The sequence below is a fragment of the Uloborus diversus genome, chromosome 9 (genome assembly GCF_026930045.1).
Source record: "Uloborus diversus isolate 005 chromosome 9, Udiv.v.3.1, whole genome shotgun sequence".
Classification (NCBI taxonomy): Eukaryota; Metazoa; Arthropoda; class Arachnida; order Araneae; family Uloboridae; genus Uloborus; species Uloborus diversus.
This window is the reverse complement of record NC_072739.1, coordinates 27633616-27652182: the sequence shown is the minus strand read 5'-3', so window position 1 is coordinate 27652182 and position 18567 is coordinate 27633616. Positions and strand designations below refer to the sequence as shown.

General features: G+C 37.3%; 1 protein-coding gene across 1 annotated transcript in view; it reads left to right on the top strand.

Moving 5' to 3' along the window:
• LOC129229489 (capon-like protein) overlaps positions 1 to 18339 on the top strand; it is a 109976-nt gene extending 91637 nt beyond the window's left edge. The window contains exons 6-7 of the mRNA XM_054863807.1: positions 1658 to 1801; positions 17252 to 18339. Of these exons, the coding sequence (XP_054719782.1) occupies positions 1658 to 1801; positions 17252 to 18052 (945 nt within the window). The 3' untranslated portion in view covers positions 18053 to 18339. The remainder of the gene's footprint in view (positions 1 to 1657; positions 1802 to 17251) is intronic.
• The last annotated feature ends 228 nt before the right edge of the window (positions 18340 to 18567 follow it).

Genomic DNA, 18567 nt, shown 5'->3' with positions numbered 1-18567 from the left:
TAAATGTATGTCACAGTTTTATTGGGTGAATTTAAAACGAACATGATTGAAATTTGAACAGTCGGAGAGGGTATGCACACATTGCCTGTGTTGCATATTGGAACAGATTCGCAGCAAAAGATTTGTTTATGAGTGAATCTTGCGTGGCCAATGCGAAGACGGAGCTAGCATAACTTGTTCTCTTTGGATAATCATTGACGACTTGTTTTGCGTTCCTCCATTCCAGTCTTGCTGCCAATAGTTGACGAGGCAGTCCAAAACTGAACTCTTAATGTCATCGAAAGGTACAAGACTATCGGCATGAACACTTGCAGTTTTGGTAGCTGAATCCGCTGCCTCGTTGCCTGCAATGCCGACCATGTCGAGGGATCCAGCAAAAGAAAATGTCGAAGTTATTTTCTTTTAGACTATTGTACAATAAATATGATTGGATAACCATAGGGTGGCTATTGTTGCTGCAGTGAGTGATAGCATCCACTGAACTCATTGAGTCAGTGTATATCACCCACTTTTTGTAACTTGATTGGGCTATTGTTTGTAGAGCTGTAAAAATGGCTTTTATTTCCGAGGTGAAAACTGAACGAGATGAATTTAATTGCTGTGAAATAAATTGATCATTAATTATTGCCGAGAAGCCAATGTGATCGTTTGGTTTTGATCCCTCGGTAAAAATTTCTTTATGTTGTTTATATTTGTGTTTTAAATCAAAATAGATTCGTTGACATACTGAATCTGCAGTGTTATCTTTTTGACAACTTTCGAGCTCGTGGAGAACAGAAATGTTAACTTCACTCCATGGTTCAATAAGTTCAATTGGATTGGAATCTGTAAGATAAAGAAGAGTAAGTTCCTGTTGCATTCAGATCCCAAATGTTGGGAGACCGAAGGACAACGCTTAAATATATCAAAGTGTAATGGATGGAAAATATTTTTATGCAACGGATGATTAGTATTACATTTAATTTTGTATTAAACATTAAAAGAAAGTTCAAGTCGCCTAACGTGTAGAGAAGGTTCGTGAGTTGTTGGTCTTGTTTCATGTGTATTGATGGATTGTTGCTTTCAGAGTTGTTTCTGGAAAGAAAGATACCGGAAAGGACTAATTGATAGGGGTGCAGGGAGGGAGGGGAAGCCACTTCAACAATCTGTTTAACAAAATGACAATAACAGCTTATTGCATTTTGTCGCCATCGCTAGTATTGTGAAACTATTTGAATGTTTTGTTCAATTCAATGACTGAAAAAAATCTACCGACTGGTAAAAATAACTATGTTGTATCTACATGAACTTACTTTCAAGAGGGCTAGCAAGTGAAGCAGTTTTTCTTATCGGTCAATTATCGCGCGTACATGGCAATTAAAATAAAATTGGTATCCTCGGATGGGGGGGGGGGGGCAGGCCGTTAAAAAAAGTTCATCTCTTACTAATAGCTTTATGATTATTTGCAGTTCGTTCAAACTTGGCATTTTCAAGGTAAGAAAAAAAAGTAAACATTTTAAGATATAGATTATGTAGATGCTTCAAAGTGCTTACAACTTAACTACTTTTAACGTATTATTGAGTGAGTGTTCATCTGAAACGTTTAAAGGCAATTTTTAAAAGTTTATTCATAACGTTTTGTTGACGTATTCATAACTATCCATATACTTTTTTCTAGGACCAAAATAATCAGCTCATGATGCAAAACAGAGACCTACTCGAACACATTGAAAAACTTTTCCTGCAAATTGAGGATTTAGAAAGAAAAGTGCATGTTCTTGAGCAAGAGAAGAATACATCGGGGGTATCACAAGATTCACAAGTAAGTTTACTATCAGGTTCCAACTACGCAGTTGAATGTATGCAGACTTAAGTATTTATTATGAAAACTTAGCTTCTACTACAACAAATTGTTGTGTATTACAAAGACATTATAGTATTCTTGCAACATTATAGAAAAGAGTAGGCAACAACAAGAATAAAATCAATATATATCTATATGCTACATATAATTGTACATTACTAAATACAATCAAAACTAAAGAGCAAAATATGTTAATAAATATATCGTCACCTCAGAGCAACTCTAAGACATCTTACGGTTGCTCCGATGCTCCGATATGTTACAAGTAGGAAAATTTTAGAAAACAAACAATCCTGTAAGTGTAAGATAAATAATATAAATCATTACATCAAAAAATGATACACACACCTCCACGGTGTTTTTTTTTTCCTAGTATAATACTTATTCTTTTAAGTTTTAATAACTGAATTAATGGATCTTTTCCTGAAAAAATAAAATTTTAAAAATTAAAAAATTCTTTAAACTGATAATAATTTTAAAACACTTAGTATTTAGGCGATTTTAAAAGAATTTTTTATTTATTTATTTATTTTTTTTTTTGATATTTTACTAGATAAGCTATGCAAATATTTAGAGATTGGTACAAATATAATGACATTATAAATCAGCTCATTCGAATTCAGGAGCAATGTTTTAGTATATTCAATTTTAAGGGAAAGTTTTTACAAATTAAGGCAAAATGTCTAGAAATTTTTTTAAAACCCTATAAAATCAAATATGTTGAACGCAGTTTAAAATGCTTACACATGTTTTGTTGTTGAAATACATATTAAAATACGGTACATAAACAATGCATATTGTTAAATTTGTTAGCGTATGGTTCTCAAAAATCAGTTAATTCTATTGTAGAATAATTGAACTTTAAGAAATATACGATGAATATTTTTTTATGTATTACTTTATTAATGATTGTTTGATAAATGGTACATTATTCAACCTTTATCGGATTTTCAATCTAAAATGTAGAAAGTTGAAAAGCTTAAAATTCTTTAAGCATACATTCCAAATAAATACCAAAAATTATTGTAGAATATATAAACAAAGTATGCAAAACACAACGTTATTATATCATTAATTTTCATTTTTTCAAGCACTCTTTCGAAGATTTTTCATTTGCTCTAAATGTTTTTCAATGTTACTTTTAGCTTCTTTTAAAAGGACTTGGCCACTTTCGATTTCAGATAATTTTTTTTGTTTTTATCCCATCGGAAATCATCCCTTCTGCTCTGTTCAGCATATTTTGTGATGCTGAAATTTTTTTGTACCGATCATCTTCAATTTTCTTTAAAGACTCTGAAGATTAGGCTCTCTGATTCTCTTCTATTTTCCTTTTTTAATTGTTCTCTCACTTTCAATTCTTTTTCTGTATTTTGATCCTGAGTTCTTAACAGCCCTTAAAAGAGCTTCGTTAATTTTTAAACTTCTAATGTTATCCTGCATCTGTTAAAGATATGACTTTTGATTTGTCGCATTCCATTCAGACTTTCAATGCTTAAGCTTATTAGTGCTGAATCCTCGTTCGCAGTCAGCACTGCCATGCGCTAATGACAACAAAGCCTTTACAAGTTTTGGTAGTTGTTTAAATTAGTGTTGCCTAACGAATCTTTCATGTCGATAAAAAACTGAAACCCGACTACAGCGAAAAACACTAAAAGGTAAGAAATAAGGTAGGTGCTGTTTCATATCATCGTCCTGTTGAGTAAAACCAGTAATTTAATAGGTTAGATGCTGCTATTTATTTAGTTCTATTGAAATCCTTTGTCACTTTCGCATTAATAACATAATTCAATTCAAATGCCGTTGTCGTGCGTTCTCAACTAAAATTTGTTTCCCCCCCCCCCTCGTGTCCGTTTACCTTGTCGTGGTGAGTTCGGGGCGAGCTCTTGGGAGGAGTAGTGAACCCCCAGTTGCTCAAACAGAATATCGGCGGGAGGGGATTTTTTTCCCTTCCTTCCCTCATCACACTTACCAAATGCGGACGAAAACCCCTAAGCCAAGGTGTGTCAACCGTGCCTATGGCTGCGTGGTACCGGGGGTAGTCGGTGCCTCAAACGGGAGGCTTCAGGGATAGCAGGCGAACCCTGTCGTACGCAGCCTTACCTCTGTGTAGGGGGGCTACACAGGGGCTAGACCCCACTTTTCCCCCTAGTTCTCTGGTTTTTTTATGGATATAAACACAAAGAACACTTCTCCCCCTTGTGGGGAGCGTCAGACTGAATCGCTTACATCTGCAAAATTCTTTATTATCAAAAGGAACGAAAATCTAACATTCACCGCTGTATCCCCATTCTTAATTAACAAGGCATTAATAAATCTTATCGGCGAGTTCCAATCAGTAAAAAAGCTACGCACTGGCGAACTATTAGTTGAAATCAAACATCCTAAACAAGTTCAACCTATTCTAGCTATCAAACAACTAGGCTCATATCTATGTACAGTTACAGCTCACTCAACTCTTAACTTTTCTCGGGGAGTTATTTCAGAGCCAGACCTTCTATTTACATCAGAGAAGGAAATTCTAGAAGAAATGAAAGACCAACACGTAAGTGGAGTGAAGAGGATCACTATTAAACGCAATGGCGAAATGCAGAATACTAAACATATTATTCTGACTTTTAGTACGCCTATCCTCCCTTCACGTGTCAAAGCTGGTTATCTCTCCTGCCCTGTTAGACCATATATTCCTAACCCGCTACGGTGCTTTAAGTGCCAGCGCTTTGGGCATTCCAGACTGTCATGCCGTAGTGCAGAAACTTGTGCCAGGTGCGCTGAGCCCGGCCACGACAGCAATGAATGCAAAAAGGAATATAAATGTGTCAACTGCAAAGGAGATCACCCGTCCTACTCTAGAAAATGTCCAAACTGGCTCTCCGAAAAGGAAATACAAGAATTCAAAACCACTCAGAACATATCATATCCAGATGCCAGAAAAATTGTTCAGTCTCGTACGCCTTCAGCCGGACTTTCATATGCTGCAGCAGTTAGAAAAGTATTCAATTCTACCAGCACACAAACAGATCCTCAAATTATTAATACAATAACCAGCACTAAATCAACTAACTCTCCTAAATCAAAAAATAAACAACTCAATACCCCTAAGCCTCCACAAAAAAATAGTAACGAAACTAAAATATTAAGTACACAAATCCCGAGTTCAAGTTACCCATCTACAATAATTTTAAAAAAACCAACTGATCAAAAACAAAACAAAACTGTGGAAAAAAAGAAAATTATCCAAACGCGCGCAAAAATTGGGGTAGTCTCTAAACAGAGGCCCCCAAAATTTTATAATTTTAAAAAAGAGGACTTTTTACTTTCTAGCAAGAAAGTAAAATTAACAAAGTCCCAAATTGAAAAACTTCAACAACCTTCTCCCCCAAGAGGAGGACGAGGATGTCGAATTCGAAGACCTTCCGCCATCCGACGATGAAGGGTGGACGGACCATCCTCCTTCATGAGCTGCCCCCTCTTCTTTCGGCCGTTTCTCCTTCCTCTTTTCTCTATGGCCCTGAGCATTCTTTCTTGGAATTGTCAGAGTTACTCGCATAATGTCATGGACATCAAGGATCTTGTCGAATATTACCAACCGGCCATATTTTGTCTGCAAGAAACATTTCTGTCCCCTGCTGATAGACCGAGGTTGAAAGGTTTTGACATGTACCGCAAGGACTGCTTGTCAGGAGACCGTCGTTGTGGAGGAGTGGCATTGCTAATCAACAATGATTATGCATCTAGCCAGCTCAATATCAACACATCCCTGCAAGCAGTAGCTGCGCGCGTTCACCTTCACTCGCTGTTCACAGTTTGTTCTGTATATATCCCACCTTCCTATGACTTAAGAAGCGTGGAGTTGCAGACACTGGTTGATCAACTTCCTCCTCCATTTGTCATCTTGGGGGATTTCAATGGCCATAATCCTCTCTGGGGGAGTCCAGACTTCAACAGTAGAGGTTTAACAATAGAAAATTTTATTGAAGACAATGATCTCTGCATCCTTAATAACGGTGAAAACACTTATTTTCATCTTTCTACCCAATCTTACCATGCCATCGATCTCGTAATATGCTCACCTTCTTTTCTGCCACGTTGGGATTTTCAGGTGGAGGGTGGACTCTACTCCAGTGGCCACTTTCCAATCAGGATAACCTCTACAGGACGCTGCGGCCATCAGCAGCATCAGCAAGCTCGACTTCGCATTGATCGAGCTGATTGGGCAGCATTTACCCAGTTGGCAGAAATTAAATCAGAAGACGTGACTGATATTGATATCGATGTAGCGGTAAAGCGAGTAACCGACATCATCTTAAACGCAGCTAACGCTGCTATACCAAAAACCACTAAAGGCAGGATCAAGTATCCTAAGCCTTGGTGGAACCTTGATTGTCAGGAGGCTCATAAGAAACAAAAAAAGGCATGGAACACGTTTCGTCGTTATCCAACCACACAAAATCTCGTGGCACTTAAACGAGCTCGTGCTGAAGCTCGAAGGATTCGACGGAAGAGCCAGCGGGACTCGTGGCAGGCCTACGTCAGCACAATCACGACGTCCACCCCATCCAAGACTGTATGGGGTAAAATAAAAAAAATCGTTGGCAACTACAATACATCTTGTGCACCCATTCTGGAGAATAATGGTCGTATTTTATCCGATTACAAAGAGGTGGCTGACTGCATGGGGACTTATTTGACAGAAGTCTCCAGTGCAAATAACTATTGCTCAAAATTTTTAACCATCAAATCACGCAAAGAACAAAAAGTTCTAGATTTTAATTCAAACATTTTTAACCAATACAACACAAAATTCACCCTTCATGAACTAAATACTGCCTTAAAAAAATCAAAAAACACATCACCAGGTCCAGATCAAATTCAAAATAGCATGTTAAAAAATCTAAGCAGGTCTTCATTAGAAAATATTCTGCAGCTTTTTAACAGAATTTATTCTGAACATAGATTCCCAAAATCCTGGAGTGAAGCAATAGTTATCCCTATCCTTAAACCAAATAAACAATCTGATAAACCTGAGAGCTATAGACCTATAGCTCTCACTAGTTGCCTATGTAAAGTCATGGAACGGATGGTAAACGCCAGACTGATGCACATTCTGGAGTCACACCATCTCATATCCTCATATCAAAGTGGGTTTAGGCGTGGCAGATGCACAATAGACAATCTAATGCTTCTCGAAACATCAGTAAGAGAAGCATTTCTCAAACGAAAACATCTTGTCAGCGTATTTTTCGATATTAAAAAAGCATACGACCGTACCTGGAGGTATGGGATCCTCAAAACCCTTCATGAGTATGGGTTGCGAGGTAATTTACCCATCTTTCTCTCCAATTTTCTGAAACATCGTTCTTTTCGTGTACGCGTCAAGTCTGTTCTATCGGATACCTTCATTCAAGAAGAAGGAGTACCCCAGGGAAGTGTACTAAGCGTAACTCTATTCATTATAGCAATCAATAGCTTAATTGACCAATTGCCTCCCGCTGTAAAAGGTACCATATTTGTGGATGATTTTCAAATTTCTTTCTCATCAACAAACATGAGTATCATTGAAAGACAACTTCAAATTGCAATCAATAAAGTAACCCAATGGGCGGAAGAAAATGGCTTCACTTTCTCTGCTCAAAAAACATTCTGTATCCACTTCTGCCGTAAAAGAGGACTTCACCCTGATCCAAATCTTCTCCTCAATAATCAACAATAGCTGTAAAAGATCAAGGAAAATTCCTTGGTCTCACATTTGATAATAAACTAAAATTTATACCGCATATACAAGATTTAAAAAAGAAATGTTCATTAAAATTAAATATCCTTAAAGTCTTAGCGAACACTTCTTGGGGTGCTGATACAGAGTCTCTGTTAAGAATATACAGGGCTCTGATACGCTCAAAACTTGATTATGGATGTCAAATTTATGGCTCTGCTGCAAAAACCTATCTGAAAAGCCTGGATCCAATACATAATCAGGCACTGCGCATCTGCACAGGAGCATTTCGAACTTCGCCTATCAACAGTCTTTATATCCTTGCACACGAACAATCTCTAAACAATAGACGCCTCAAACTTTCTTTAAATTTTTACTTCAAAACAAAACCCTGCACCAATCACCCACTACATCTCCACATTTTTAATCCATCTAATGTTGCTTTATTTCTACACCGGCCTTCGATGACCCCAACATTTGGGATCCGAATGCGTCTGGTACTCTCACACCTGCAGCTATCAGATTTCAAAACCGTTAACACAATAAAACTAATTGAACCATGGTGCGAAGTCATACCTTCTATAATCAATGATTTCTCAAAATTCCCAAAACAAACTACCGCTAATATAGTTTATCAACAAGTCTTTCATGAGATCAAAAGCAAATATTCTGGATATAAACACATTTTCACTGACGGATCAAAAGCAAACGAACACGTCGGCTTTTCCACAATAATTAATGATCAAGTTACGGCAGAAAAATTAAACACATCTTGCTCGGTATTTACTGCAGAAATAAAAGCAATATTTTCATCTCTAGAATCAATAGCCCAATCTGTTCATAGAAAGTGGGTGATATTCACTGACTCAAAGAGTTCAGTGGAAGCCATCACTCATTGCGATAATAATAGCCATCCTATAGTCATCCAGTCATATCTTTTATACAAAAACCTTATGCAAAATAATTTTCGTGTTCTTTTTTGTTGGATCCCTGGTCATGTGGGTATTGCAGGCAATGAAGCAGCCGATTCAGCTGCCAGAGCTGCAAGTATCCTGGTTGATAATAGTGTCCCTTTCAATGATATTAAAAACGCCATCGTTGTAAGCCTCAACACGTATTGGCAGGGGACTTGGAATTCAGAAATCCAAAATAAACTGCATTCGATCCAGCCCTCCACTAGAGGTTTCGGATTATTAAATATCACCAGGAGAGAGCAAGTCTTATTAGCTCGACTTCGCATTGGACATACCAGATTCACCCACAAATATCTCTTATGTCATGAACCAGCTCCAACATGCATTACATGTGATGTAAATCAGACAGTGTTGCACATTTTATGCAACTGCCCAAATTTTAATCTAATTCGTTATAAATATTTTAATAATTTTAACCCATCTTTGAAGGAGTTGCTGGGAGAGCCACCCCATCGAAATTTGTACTCCTTCCTCCAGGAGATTGGATTCTCCTTTTTAATTTAGTATTTGTCTGGTCATTATGTGATTTCGTCCTTCCTTTGTTTCTCAAGATATTTTTTCGTCCATTTGGTCTTTATCTTTAAATTGTTTAAATGTTTTTATCGGCTGCACTTTTTTAATATTGACACTTGAAGTTTTATGCTTTCTCCTTCAAAATATGCTTCTATTTACTATATTCTTTAATAAAAAAATAAATAGCATATAATAAAATATCGTTTGGCGCAGTATAGCCCTCAAGGGCTCTTGCGCCATAAAAACCAACTCAACAAACAACATAAACAATGCATATTGTTAAATTTGTTAGCGTATGGTTCTCAAAAATCAGTTAATTCTATTGTAGAATAATTGAACTTTAAGAAATATACGATGAATGTTTTTTATGTATTACTTTATTAATGATTGTTTGATAAATGGTACATTATTCAACCTTTATCGGATTTTCAATCTAAAATGTAGAAAGTTGAAAAGCTTAAAATTCTTTAAGCATACATTCCAAATAAATACCAAAAATTATTGTAGAATATATAAACAAAGTATGCAAAACACAACGTTATTATATCATTAATTTTCATTTTTTCAAGCACTCTTTCGAAGATTTTTCATTTGCTCTAAATGTTTTTCAATGTTACTTTTAGCTTCTTTTAAAAGGACTTGGCCACTTTCGATTTCAGATAATTTTTTTTGTTTTTATCCCATCGGAAATCATCCCTTCTGCTCTGTTCAGCATATTTTGTGATGCTGAAATTTTTTTGTACCGATCATCTTCAATTTTCTTTAAAGACTCTGAAGATTAGGCTCTCTGATTCTCTTCTATTTTCCTTTTTTAATTGTTCTCTCACTTTCAATTCTTTTTCTGTATTTTGATCCTGAGTTCTTAACAGCCCTTAAAAGAGCTTCGTTAATTTTTAAACTTCTAATGTTATCCTGCATCTGTTAAAGATATGACTTTTGATTTGTCGCATTCCATTCAGACTTTCAATGCTTAAGCTTATTAGTGCTGAATCCTCGTTCGCAGTCAGCACTGCCATGCGCTAATGACAACAAAGCCTTTACAAGTTTTGGTAGTTGTTTAAATTAGTGTTGCCTAACGAATCTTTCATGTCGATAAAAAACTGAAACCCGACTACAGCGAAAAACACTAAAAGGTAAGAAATAAGGTAGGTGCTGTTTCATATCATCGTCCTGTTGAGTAAAACCAGTAATTTAATAGGTTAGATGCTGCTATTTATTTAGTTCTATTGAAATCCTTTGTCACTTTCGCATTAATAACATAATTCAATTCAAATGCCGTTGTCGTGCGTTCTCAACTAAAATTTGTTTCCCCCCCCCCCCGTGTCCGTTTACCTTGTCGTGGTGAGTTCGGGGCGAGCTCTTGGGAGGAGTAGTGAACCCCCAGTTGCTCAAACAGAATATCGGCGGGAGGGGATCTTTTTCCCTTCTTTCCCTCATCACACTTACCAAATTCGGACGAAAACCCCTAAGCCAAGGTGTGTCAACCGTGCTGATGGCTGCGTGGTACCGGGGGTAGTCGGTGCCTCAAACGGGAGACTTCAGGGATAGCAGGCGAACCCTGTCGTACGCAGCCTTACCTCTGTGTAGGAGGGCTACACAGGGGCTAGACCCCATCTTTTCCCCCTAGTTCTCTGGTTCGTTTATGGATGAAAACACAAAGAACACTTCTCCCCCTTGTGGGGAGCGTCAGAACGTTTTGTCAAGCACTGCTAAGTTTTTTATAATTAAGCGCAATGACCCAAACCTAAATTTAAGTAAAGTTTCCCCCTTTTTGATTAATAAAGCACTAACTCACCTAATAGGAGAATATCAGTCCGTAAAAAAACTACGCAGCGGTGAACTTTTAGTTGAAATCAAAGATTCAAAACAAATAAAATCTATAATGGCTATCAAACAAATTGGTTCATATCTCGTAACTGCTTAAGAACATAAAACTGTTAATTTTTCACGGGGAATCATTTCCGAACCTGACCTCCTCTTTACACCCGAGGAGGAAATCTTGGAGGGAATGAAGGATCAAAACGTAAGCGCAGTTAAAAGGATAACCATAAAACGTAATGGTGAAATGATGAACACCAAACATATAATTCTAACATTTAATACACCCACCCTTCCGCAACGTGTTAAAGCCGGTTATCTTTCTTGCCCAGTTCGCCCCTATATTCCAAATCCGCTCCGTTGTTTCAAATGCCAGCGGTTTGGACATTCAAAGCTTTCGTGCCGTGGTACTGACACCTGTGCCAGGTGTGCAGAACCCGGTCACGATAGTACTGCATGTATCAAGACTTACAAATGCGTAAACTGCAAGGGGGATCATCCTTCATACTCCAAATCATGCTCTAAATGGCTCACTGAAAAAGAAATTCAGGTAATTAAAACAACACAAAAAATATCTTATCCAGAAGCAAGAATACTAGTTGAATCTCGCACCCCTACAACAGGTCTTTCATACGCAACAGCCGTTAAAAAGGTATTTAAGTCTGCAAGCACACAAACAGATGCCCAAACTGAAACTTCAACTAATCCCAAAACTGTAAACACAACCAAATCAACTAAACAAATCAATAGTCCCAAATCCTCTTTTAAGGAAGCTAATCAAAATCTACTACAAATGCAAAAAAATAATACTGCAGCCAGCATTGTTATTGAAAACAAACCTATCCCACAGAATTCGAAAAAAATTATTGAAAAAAAGGAAAACATGCAAACGCGCTAAAATTGGGGTGACCACTAAACAGAGGCCCCCAAATATCATAATTTTAAAAAAGAGGACTTTTTGCTTACCAGCAAAAAGGTGAAATTGACTAAATCCCAAAACCTTCCTCCACAAGAGGAAGATGAGGATGTTGAATTTGAAGACCTTCCGCCATCCGACGATGAAGGGTGGACGGACCATCCTCCTTCATGAACTGTTCCCTCTCCTTCCGGCCGTTTCTTCCTCCTTTTTTCTCCATGGCCTTGAACATTCTCTCTTGGAATTGTCAGAGTTACTCGCATAATGTCACGGACGTCAAAGATCTTGTCGAATACCATCAACCGGCCATTTTTTGTCTGCAAGAAACATTCCTATCGCCCGTTGATAAACCGAGGTTGAAAGGTTTTGACATATACCGCAAGGACTGCTTGTCAGGTGACCGTCGTTGTGGAGGAGTGGCACTGCTAATCTCTAATGATTATGCATCTAACCAGCTCAATACCAACACATCCCTGCAAGCAGTAGCTGCGCGCGTTCACCTTCACTCGCTGTTTACAATCTGCTCCGTATATATTCCACCTTCTTACGACGTGAGAGGCGTGGAATTACAAACACTTGTAGACCAACTTCCTCCCCCATTTGTCATCTTGGGGGATTTCAATGGTCATAATCCTCTCTGGGGGAGTCCAGACTCTAACAGTAGAGGTCTAATAATAGAAAAGTTTATAGAAGACAATGATATATGTGTTCTTAACAACGGTGAAAATACCTATTTTCACCTTCCTACTCAATCTTACCATGCCATCGACCTTGCAATATGTTCACCTTCCTTTTTGCCACGTTGGGATTTCCAAGTGCAGGCTGGTCTCTACACCAGTGGCCATTTTCCGATCCGGATAACATTTAATGGACGCTGCAGCAATCAGCAGCATCAGCAAGGCCGACTTCGCATTGATCGAGCTGATTGGGCAGCATTTACCAAATTGGCAGAAATAACATCGGAAGACGTGATTGATATTGATTTGGCGGTAAAGCGAGTAACCGACATTATCTTAAACGCAGCGAACACTGCTCTACCGAGAACCACTAAAGGCAGGATCAAATTCCCTAAGCCTTGGTGGAATTTTGATTGTCAGGAGGCTCATAAGAAACAAAAAAAGGCATGGAACACATTTCGTCGCTATCCAACCACACAAAATCTCGTAGCACTTAAACGAGCTCGTGCTGAAGCTCGAAGGATTCGACGGAGGAGCCAGCGGGAGTCGTGGCAGGCCTACGTCAGCACAATCACGACATCCACCCCATCCAAGACTGTATGGAGTAAAATTAAAAAAGATCGCTGGCAACTACAATACATCTTGTGCTCCCATTCTGGAAGAAAACGGCAATATTTTATCTAATCACAAAGAGGTTGCTCACTGCATGGGGACACAATTGGCAGAAGTCTCCAATGCAAATAACTATTGCACAAAATTTTTAACTATCAAATCATGCAAGGAACAAAGAGTTCTGGATTTTAATTCAAACATTTTTAATCAATATAACACAAAATTCACCTTTCAAGAACTAAATATTGCTTTGCAAAAATCAAAAAACACATCACCAGGCCCAGATGAAATTCACAATAGTATGTTAAAAAACTTAAGCAAGTCCTCATTGGAAAATATTTTGCAACTTTTTAATAGAATTTATTCTGAACACAAATTCCCAAAATCCTGGAGTCAAGCAATAGTAATTCCTATCCTTAAGCCAAACAAACAACCTGAAAAACTTGAGAGCTATAGACCTATAGCTCTCACAAGCTGCCTATGTAAATTAATGGAGCGGATGGTCAACGCCAGGCTGATGTACATTCTGGAGTCGCACCATCTGCTATCTTCATATCAAAGTGGATTCAGGCATGGCAGATGCACAACAGACAACCTATTGCTTCTCGAAACATCCGTAAGAGAAGCATTTCTTAAGCGAAAACATTTTGTGAGCGTATTTTTCGATATTGAAAAAGCATATGACCGTACCTGGAGATATGGGATTCTCAAAACCCTGCATGAGTATGGGTTGCGAGGTAACCTCCCCATCTTTCTCTCCAATTTTCTGAAACATCGTTCTTTTCGTGCACGTGTCAAGTCTGTTCTGTCGGATACCTTCACTCAAGAAGGAGTACGCCAAGGAAGTGTACTAAGCGTGACTCTATTTATAATAGCAATCAATAGCTTGATTGATCAATTGCCCCCCGCTGTAAAAGGTACCATGTTCGTTGATGACTTTCAAATATCTTTGTCGTCGTCGAACATTAGTATCGTGGATAGACAACTCCAAATTACAATCAATAAAGTATCACAATGGGCGGAGGAAAATGGCTTCACTTTCTCTGCTCAAAAGACATTCTGTATCCATTTCTGCCGAAAAAGAGGTCTTCATCCTGATCCAAATCTTCTCCTTAACAATCAACCAATAGCTGTAAAAGACCAAGGAAAATTTCTTGGTCTCACACTTGATAAAAAACTTAAATTTATACCGCACATACAAGAGTTAAGGAAAAAATGTCTATTGAAATTAAATATACTTAAAGTCTTAGCAAACACTTCTTGGGGTGCTGATACAGAGTCTTTGTTGAAAATTTACAGTGTTCTTTTCCTCTCAAAACTTGATTATGGATGTCAAATTTATGGTTCTGCCGCGAAAAGCTATCTGAAAGCCCTGGATCCAATACATAATCAGGCACTGCGCATCTGCACAGGAGCCTTCCGGACCTCACCTATCAACAGTCTATATATTCTTGCATCTGAACAATCTCTAAACAATAGACGTCTTAAACTTTCTTTAAATTTTTACTCTAAAACAAAACCTTGTATCAATCACCCACTACATCTCCATATTTTTAATCCATCTAATGTTGCATTATTTCTACATCGACCTTCGATGACCCCAACATTTGGGATCCGAATGCGTCGGGTACTGTCAGACCTGCATCTATCAGATTTGAAAACTGCCAACACAATAAAACTAATTGAACCTTGGTGCGAAGTAATACCCTCTATAATCAGTGACTTCTCAAAATTCCCCAATCAAACTACTGCAGATACAGTCTATCAACAAATATTTTATGACATAAAAGGCAAATATTTTAAATACAATTCCATTTTCACCGACGGGTCAAAAACAAGCGATCACGTCGACTATTAAGTTACCGCAGAAAAACTAAACCCATCTTGCTCAGTGTTTACCTCAGTAATAAAAGCTATATTTAAATCTCTCCAATCAATAGCCCAGTCTAAACAATAAAAATAGATAGTATACACTGACTTTAAGAGTTCAGTGGAAGCCATCGCTCATTGCAATAATAACAGCCACCCCATAGTCAATCAATCATATCATTTATACAAAAATCTTATCCAAAATAATTTTCACGTACTCTTTTGTTGGATCCCTTGTCACGTGGGCATTGCCGGCAATGAAGCAGCCGATTTGGCTGCCAGAGCTGCATGTATCCAAACGGATGACAGTGTCCCTTTCGAGGATATTAAAAAAGCCATTTGTGAATGTCCTAACACACATTGGCAGCAGAACTGGAATCTTGAAACGCAAAACAAATTACATTCGATCCAGCCCTCGACTGCAGGTTTCAAATCAATGCAGCTTACCAGGAGAGAACAAGTTCTATTAGCGCGACTACGCACTGGTCATACCAGATTCACCCACAAGTACCTCTTATGTCGTGAACCAGTTCCAACTTGCATTACATGTAATGTAAATCAGACAGTGTTACACATTTTAAGTAACTGCCCTAATTTTAATCAAATTCGTTTTAAGTATTTTAATAATTTTAATCCACCTTTGAAGGAGTTGCTGGGGGACCCACCTCATCGCAATTTGTACTCCTTCCTCCAGGAGATTGGTTTCTCCTTTTTAATTTAGTGTTTGTGTCGTCAAACTGTGATTTTGTCCTCTTCTTGTTAACCAAGGTTATTGTCAACCTATTGTTATATCCATTTAAATGTTTTTAATAAATACATGTTTTTTACTACTTATTTTAAAGTACTGAAGTTTAATACTTTTTACCTTAAAACGAGTTTACCTGTACAATATCATGACTTCATATAAATAATATTGCATAAAGAAAACGTTTGGCGCAGTATAGTCCTCAAGGGCTCTTGTGCCACTAAAATTAAATAAACAAACAAACAAACAGTTTGTTTTATCAACGCACGACTACGGTATTTGAAGTGAATTAATTATAATGTTATTAATGTGAAAGTGACAGAAGATTTCAATAGAAATAAATAGGAATATCTAACCTATCAGATTATTGGTTTCACTCAATAGGACGATAATATGAATCAGCACCTACCTTGTTTCTTACCTTTTAGTGTTTTTTGCCGATGTCGGGTTTCAGTTTTTAACCTTTTATCTTATTAAATTAAAAGTTGAGTTTTACAATAGCACGAGCATTGTATACTCAACAAGATAAACTCTTAGTTTGAAATACTAGAATGGTAAATTAAATTATAATCTTACTATATAAAACTGGAAGACAACTTAGATCATGAAAGATTGCTGTTGCTTAATAAGACTATAATTATAATCAACATCTAAATTGTTTCTTTCCTTCTGGTGTTTTTCCGTAGTATGGTTACAGTGTTTTTTACATTTATTTAAAACCCGTGCTAAAAAGAGAGAGTAATGAAATTGGTTAAAAACAGGATTTATAAGGTAAAATCGACTATTTCTATTACTGAAGTCGGTTAAAATGTAGCCTGTGTTACCCGGGTTACAATCACGAAACGAATGACACCTTATTTATCTTATCAAAATCGGATAAATAATTTAGGCGCTACGGTGGAATAACTGTAAATACAAACATACATAGACAGCTAAAATCATAACCCTTCCTTTAGGCTTTGCCGTAGTTGGGTAAAAATAGATGACTAGTAATGATCTACTCTACTATATTGAGGCAAACTATTACTATCTGGGCACCTATTTTCAGAAATCATTGCATTAGCACTTTTACTATTTTCAATATCATAGTCTTGGCTTTGAAGTACCAGCCACTCATCTGCCACTGATGAAACTTAACTAGGATTAATGACTCCGGAAACTTCTGCAGCAAGCAATCTCATGAGTTGAACGGAATTGCCTTCTTATCTGTACATAGGCTGCAACACTTCCAAATTTTCTAAAAATGTATTATTGAACGGGAAAGACTTCAACAGGTACTGCGTACTTGCTAAATGAAAAGAACGGACTGCCTTATAAAAAATATTTGATTGGTCTTTGCAATTCCGTAACAATTTCGTTTTTCGTCAAAACAAAATGGCAGTCAAAATAATTTCAATATCTTTCGGAAGGGGGAACTTTTTTTTTGTAACCGATAATCAGTGTTGTAGAAGTTTCACCATTATAATTATTTTTTTCATTTATTTTTTGATGGTAAAAACAATCTCTATACTTTTTAAATTGTATTGATAAAAATCCGTATTTTGTTTGGTATATATGCAACTTTTCATTTGTAGGTGATTCACAAACCACTGCCTTCATATGCTGGATTTCGGAGATTGAGCTCTGACCAAATTGCACCAGAAAAATCAGCCAACACTAATCGCAGCCAAATCTCAACTAAAAAGAGCACTTTATCGACAGCGAAATCAACAACACCTGTAAGCAAACCTGCCAGTCATCAAAATCTACCAAGCAGCAGGAGAAGCTCTCTAACCCAACCAAGGCAATATTCAACCCAAACCAAGACATCTGATGCCACAGCATCTTCGAAACAATATCCATCTCAGAGCAAATCAGCCGACGCTAGCAATAAAAGCAAAGATTTTCTGCGAATCGGTGACACTAGTCCACCTGTTCAGAGTGGAACAATGACGCCCTTCGGATCTGGGTGGAAGTTGAATGCACCAACTCCACCAGATAAAACTGTAGGAATGCCTCCAAGAAGTAGGACTGGTAGCTTCAGTTCATATAGTAAGCTAAAAGCACCAGAGAGCCCTCCGACAAAGAACACATTGTTCAGCAACAGCAACAATTTTTCCAATGCTTCAAGTAAAAAATATTCATCTAGTACCTCTGACTTGTATAGCAATCAGAGCTCATATCAAATGACTAAACCGTTAGTAATAGATGAACCCTTAACAAGCACAAAAAGTTCCATTAGCAATTTGAACTTGACTCCACCTAGTAAACTTCCGAGGTATCAGGCCTTCTCGTCATTTCAGAGGAAGGCTTCTTTGAGTGATTCCGAACAATTTTCTCCTGCAGAGAAAGATAAGTTTAAAAGCAAAACAGAGACATCCCTGTTTAACAGATGAAGCCAGATGTTGAGACACAGTGATTTTCATCGCAAAGATATAACTTAATTGCTTGAGGGACTGCATAACTCTCAAGGAACAGCTAGTCGTTATCGATTTCGGCAGGAATAAGTACCATGAAGAGCTTTCAGATTGAGAAATCTAAATGAATGTATTCCTAAAAGAAACTGCCATGGTCTTTTCTTATTGTATGTGTTTGCAGGGAAGTTGAAAAGCAGACATTATATTCATTAGTCAAGAAAATGTACAAAAGTGTATGTATTTAATAAATATGTTGAATTAAAGAATCTTATGTTATACCATAGAAATGAGAATGGCAATGAATAAAAACAAAAAGCGCGTTCACTTTTTTTTATTCGTTAGGTGGTTCAATTGGGTTTTTTGCGGAAGAACCAAAAATCTTACCAAAAAAAAAAAAAAACTAAGAACTTTTTTGACTAAGCTAGAAGAGCATTTGTACCAGAAACGGAGCGACCTGACACGTTGAATATTAGTAAAATTTGTATCTAAAAATT